We start from the raw sequence: 6,685 nt of genomic DNA, 5'->3' as shown, positions 1-6,685 counted from the left end.
AGCATAATAGTCACATATATAGGTTGTAGACACGATATAGAATTATGCAGTTGAAAGATGTGTGATTTATAAGTCCGTCTTGCATTATTTGGAATGATCTGATGCATTTTGATATGGGAAGGCAGTCTGTGGTTTTTAAGAGATTTCAGTCCTGTGTTTAAGAGCTCAGGTCAAACAGGTCGATGAAAAGACGGTCTGTTTTTGATCTAAAATGTAATACATTGTAAGCTAACAGTGTGATGTACATTGCCGAAATACATTACATGGACACAGTCACCTCTGATAACAGATAACTCTAAATTGTAATGTAAAAACATCCATATTCTGTAAAGCTATTTTGAAACGATATGTATTGTGAAAAGTTCTATACAAATAAGTGTGAATTGAATTGAATGTGAATCAATATGTGCCATCTCCGAAACAATCTGTCTTGCTAAAGTTGATATCTTAAATGTCTGTTCTCAATTGGTGCCCAATTGACAAATCATCTGATTTAGGGTCCTGAGTGTTGATTTGGAATTTGGCTCTTTTTTTTACAGTCTGAAGGAGTCATTTCTGTTTGATTCACTCTCAGTTACTACATAAACACTTGAAAAGGTTAGTATTGGTGTCCAAAATAACTGGTTTTTGGTCTGGGCTACATGGTCATGGATAGATCAAGGCTAAGACTGAAAGGGTTTCCTGAGCCCCTTTGATTTTGGCAGTGTCTACCATCACATAACTGGAAGTCTCAAATGGCCAATCCTGAGATTGGGTAAATGGGAACTTCTGACAGATACTATTTGTACCAGGCTTTGAAGATGATGGTTACTTGCGAGCCACTGTCTAGTAAGGCATCACATGCCTGTCTGTCGACTTTCAGCTGGACAACAGACATTGTGCCAACCAACCCTTCTGGAAGTTGCCTTTGTTTTGCACTCCTCTTGACTGAACAGTTAGTTGTGCTGGCCTTTGGCTCAGGTGAAAGCAGTTTTTTTCAGTGACTGGATTAATATTCGAATGACTTTAGCTTGATTTTCAGAAAATCTGCATTTTAGCAGTGAAGCGTCCACTTTCTCCACAGTGGTAGAAGTAATATTAATTCGCATCACTGGCCGTAGTCACCTTATATATAATATATAACGGGGCAATTTCTGGAAGTCTCCACAGGTAAGGAGGCAACAGGAGAAATGGGCTTTTTACATTGATCTTTCTGCTGTAATCTTTTGACCCGTTTTTTTTTTTTTTCAGTACTGTCACTTCAGGGTCAGGACAACTTTCTAAAGTTGTAGCTTTCATGACTGGACCTACAAACATCTCTACTTCTTTCACAGCTCCATGAGGGGTAGATGCCATGTAAAAAGTTTGTCAACAAGAGTAAGTTTGAAACTCAAAAACACTGAAAAGTCTGTTTCAGAAAAACGCCTGAAATTTATTACAACATTTACAACATTTCATATATTGACCTTTTGTAAATAGTCCACTTTTTCAGTCTTTTGGGGTATATACCTGTACATTGGAGTGCTCAGACTCTTTCTTATCATATTATCAAACTGAACCTAAGTGTAAAACACAATAAGTTAGTGCCCCACTAGCCAACTCTTTTGGCAGATTTGTATACAGTCATTTACATAGAGTAGTTGTTTGAGAATCAGTGGAAGTTAGTGAGTGGCTGCTGGAAAAGTACTTTCTGACAAGATCCATTGTCTGAAATTTTCGCCGGGAGTTGCAGTTAAAAAAAAAAATTTCACAAAAGCAATATAAAAGTATAAACTTTGCAGTTGGCCAGACTGTGTAGAAGTGATAGACTTAGATTCAAATATATCAAAACTCAAATACACCTGCTAATGCACTTAACTTGCTTGATGAACATTAGCAGATGTTCTAAAGCCGGAATCAAATACATTTGTGAAATTATGTACACTGAAATTTACAGTAGAATTAACACCAATTCCTGAAAGAAAGAGAGCACAGAAATTAATTGTTAACAGGTTTATTGGAATCCCTTGATGTTTCTGCAAACACAGTTATGGCGAGATTTGCAACAAGATCTACAGTTTAGAGGAACTAATTGCATCTGTCTTTTGCTCAGGTTGAATATTTCTGTACTGAGGAGATTTGCTAACAAGTATTGTACAAAGCACTGATTTAAAAAAGGGAAAAATCAAAATATGAAAAGGAAATGCTCTTTTGTCACAAAAGAGATATGGCTTTGTCACTTCAAACAAATGTAAAGCACACAGATTCAGGTTTATCCCAAAAAAAGAAAATTCAAAATCCATTAACACATGAGTGTTAATGTTCGAACACAAAATGAGATCTGTGGATTTTCGATAGTAAGCTGCATTTTATTCTGTTTCAAAATATTGGTTACCTTGACCATGCTTTGCCCTTATTTTGCACAAAAGTGCTGCTTGGTGGTAATGTGATTTGTACAAATGCATAGTTTTACATGTTAGACTCCCCAAAAACACATCTAAAATGTCTTATGTAGACTATCAAAGCTGAAGTAACAAGCAACCCAAAAGCAACCAGTGGATCCACACTAACATTTAGTATTTCAGCCTTCATCATTTGGTGATGGAGTAACACAAATTGCAAACATGCTGCAACAAGCATGGCATTCTATATTCTCTTTAAGTTGCTGATAGACATCTGAATTCATATCAGGCTGTTCAGGTTCAGTTGTGCTCCCTGCCCTAGTTCTGTCTTTAGGTTTTTCTTACATAAATGTTGAATATTTTGTATACTTTTTTAAAGATTCCATATATTTTTCATATTCTGTATACATAATAATAATATAGAGCATTGCTAGTTCACAAGACATCAATAGCTTGTGAAACACAGATGAAAAAAAAATATTTTCTAAGTTAATTTTCCATGTTTTCCTGCTTGGTTTGATTTTGATGTATATTTTTATGCACTGTGTTGTGTTGTGTTGTGTTGTGTTTTTTTTTTTTTTTTTTTTTAGATTTGTAGGCGAAGCGATGGGTAAAAAAACACAAAACATACAATTAGTTCACATTACTACAGACCAAAATGACAAGTTTAAAGTTAGTGACATTCAGGGAGTAAACAAGTCTCTCTTGCTGTGAAAAGTAAATAAATGATGTGAAAAATAAAATCCATCATGCTCTCTGGGTCTTGCTCTGGATTCTGATTGACTACGGTCAGTCAGTAACTGTTAAGGGGGAAATGTGTGACATCTCGATGGCCGACAAATATTTAATATAGAAATGTTCCATACAACTCAACATAATAATTCTCTGATTTATTTACAATAGATACTGTAAAATGGTAACTTTTGTGAGAAAAAAGGCACAAGTTTCCCTTCTTAAATACACTGTAAACATCTTTTCAAAAAGCATGCATAAACATTTCACTTTACAAAAGATCTCATATACTCTTTTTAGACAAATTACTAATATATTGTGTCCAGCAAAATAGAATCTCTCAAAAATACTTCACGTCCTATCAGCCTTTTAACATCTATTCTTTTATATTTATATATTGGTGTATTTAAAAAAGGGAAAGTTTAGGGGGGTTGGGGGGGGGGGGGAATTAGGGGACTACTGTAAATACCTTTGAGGTCCATCAAAAACTTTCAACATACAGTGTATTGACAGGTCGGTGAAATAGGATTTGCCTGGGTACCACAGATTGATTGATTTGTTCTTTTTGAACTATTATAATTATGATTTTTGTCCTCCAAAAGTCGCTTACCACCAACCAGCTACATCACAAAGGCAAACATCAAAAGTTCTTGGACCTTTCCAGTTCACAAACCTTCACCACCCCCCACCCAAAGCACATTACATAACCAACACAATAGCAGAACATATACCAATTATCACATTATCGTGTCTGTGCAAATCAAAATCAGCCAATAGCATCATACTATCACAGAGAAAATCAACAATGCCCTCTCAAAAATGAAGCTTTCTTGTGGATTTAGGAAATTTGAGAAAAACAGAAAAACAAATACACACACACAGATGCACAAAACACACAGAAACCTTCATTGTCTTCAGACTCACAGCATGTCAGAAAAAGCGGTACCTCTTTTGATTCCATCAGTAGCACAGTGGGGTTATGAAACATGAAACAGTGGTCCAAATTCCTTTTTTAGATATAATTCACTCAAGTACTATCAAGTCGACTGGTATTTTCCCAAAATAGCCAGGTTTTAATTGCAAGGTGGTTTAAATCAGAAACTTCCTATGTACAACGCTTGAAAAATATGCCTACAAGCCACAATTATAATCATAAGATACACATATATTGTGTTTATGAGCAGGTTACTGTTATTGTTGTTCACTAATATGAAAGCTGTATGCTTTAAAAAAGCTGATTAATCACATACTGTATCTAACTGTACATGTGCTGCTACTGAAAATCGTCTACTTTTTACGTTAAGAAAACAGAAGCACCTTGTTAGAAAATTGCTTCTAGCTGGATTGATTCTTTGAAACAAAACAAAAACTTTACAATGGTATAAAATGCTTTTCTCCTCTGGAACTGTAAATTAGTACTGCGTTTTCCTTAACGTCAAAAGGGAGCTGGTTTAGTAACAGCTCAGGTACAATTTACTAAATTTGCTACAGTCCTAGCTCGCACACAAAATGTGGCATGTGTGTCTGCGTGATCTTAATTTTTTTACAAGACGAGACATAATATTTGCTGTATTGCAAATGTAAAAAAAAAAAAAAAAAAAAATTCTCCTATCCAATAGCATTTTTGTTGAGCTGCCATTTTTCAGCTTATCAATTACCGGGCCACCACAGCACTCCATCAGCGTGGCCAGTTCTCTCCATGTAAACACTTCAAGTCATCAAAATATACATTGATGCCATTTTTGCAGATAAATTTAGATTTGATTCTTTCTACAATAACTTTTATGCACCAATTAGTCACAATTCAGCTTAATTTAATCTATTGTAGCCCTTGATTATGTTCTTTCTCATTCCGTCTTTGCAAACACCCCAATTGAATCTTCTGCTTCTTGAAAGTGGTACGGTTCTGGACATATTTCTGTCTAAACCAGCTATAACGAGCAGTATAAAATCTGAATTTTATGAGCGCCAAAATTTTAGAGAGTTACATAAGAATGCAATGGCATTTACTGGCAGATTGACAGGTCTGGGAGTCAAGGATATGTCTAGTAAGTGGGCCCATATTACTGTGTGTGTGTGTGTGTGTGTGTGTGTGTGTGTGTGTGTGTGTGTGTGTGTGTGTGTGTGTGTGTGTGTGTGTGTGTGTGTGTGTGTGTGTGTGTGTGTGTGTGTGTGTGTGTGTGTGTGTGTGTGTGTGTGTGTGTGTGTGTGTGTGTGTGTACACTGTGTGTCACATGTGACTGTGCACTATAGCTTTACCAAAGAATATGGCTTCATATCCATATAGAACATTGTCAGCATTGTCTTTGGGGGTAAGAAACGCTCAGTCACATGAAATATGAGTTCTTCTCTGTTAGCCGGGTACAGAGATCACTCTTTGCCTTCCCTCACTATGCAAGCCTTATATGGCTTTAAACCAAGCCTCACGTTACGCCTTGCTTTGTGCATAGCGGGCTTGCTCTTTTTGGCTCTCTGAGGGCTGGGAGTCTTCTGTTTTTCCCTCTCATTTGATCCTTCATTTCCCCATCCTTTTGCAAGCTTTCAGTCATTTCTTGTTAAAGTAGAGGGTGTTTGTTAGGCCTGACTCCACCTTTGGTATCTGGTCACTGATAATTTCCACCAACATCTCAGGAAACTCGACTTTTAGAGCCTGGGATTCACGGAAAGTGTAGAAACAAAAGTCCAACAGGCTCCCCACAAGCTGTAAAGAGAGAGAGGACACTTCAGTCAAGGGAACTGTCATATTTAATTCAAGATGACAGTGCTTATCATTAATATTCTGGTGAAACACGAGTCTGGGTAAACATGTATTGATGTATTAGAAAAGAAAAGACAGTATAGCGGCTGAGCTCATTTATGGATGCTCCGTCTAACTGACCAAAGTGCTTTTAGGCAGAACATGTTTCTCTTCATCTTACAAATTAATAAATCAACACTGCTGTCAATTGTTCTTTGCCCTCAAGTGCAATTCAAAACATCTTTTCCAGTACTTTTGTGTGCTATTACAAAATGTTGAGCTGGCAGCAATGCAGAAAGTGATTAGAAATGAACAGCTCTCAGAAATGAACTGCGGCTCTCATCTCTCAGTGGCAACATGAAGGATGGGAGTTTTTCATTTGAATGCACACTTGACATAACTCTTTAATAATCTGTAATATTAATATTAAAATAAATATTTGTAATATACTGTGATAAAACTGTAATATTTTAACATCCAGTGATTTTAAACATGAATGTTTTTCAGCTTCTAATCACATAAACTTTTGTGAGTCACTTCGTGAGGATGCATAAATATCAGCTCATTCTGATTTTTTTGACAAATATTTGAGGTATTTGATTTAAATAAGAACAGATTTATGTATTTAGATATCATTTTTTTAGACAGAATGGGTTCTGCACTTACTACAGATACTTTTAAAATAAAGCTGATGATTTCTACGACTAGAAACAAATTCTAGAAACTCTGTCCCTTTTATTTACATCTGGGGGTTTTCAAGTTGAGGTCCAGGGACCCCAAGGATGTTAACTTAGGATATTAAATAAGATATGTTTAGTGCAAAAATGTATCTTGTCATAAATCAAGAGCTTAATTA

General features: G+C 36.0%; 1 protein-coding gene across 1 annotated transcript in view; it reads right to left on the bottom strand.

Annotated features, from left to right (window-relative positions):
• Positions 1 to 1,956: 1,956 nt before the first annotated feature.
• Positions 1,957 to 6,685, bottom strand: part of nr3c2 (nuclear receptor subfamily 3, group C, member 2) — an 82,597-nt gene continuing 77,868 nt past the window's right edge. The window contains exon 9 of the mRNA XM_077246653.1: positions 1,957 to 5,793. Within this exon, the coding sequence (XP_077102768.1) occupies positions 5,638 to 5,793 (156 nt within the window). The 3' untranslated portion in view covers positions 1,957 to 5,637. The remainder of the gene's footprint in view (positions 5,794 to 6,685) is intronic.

This window comes from Siphateles boraxobius, unplaced genomic scaffold (genome assembly GCF_051911475.1).
Source record: "Siphateles boraxobius isolate OS27281-9 unplaced genomic scaffold, OSU_SipBor_1 29, whole genome shotgun sequence".
NCBI classification, from domain to species: Eukaryota; Metazoa; Chordata; class Actinopteri; order Cypriniformes; family Leuciscidae; genus Siphateles; species Siphateles boraxobius.
This window is presented reverse-complemented; position numbering and strand designations above follow the sequence as displayed.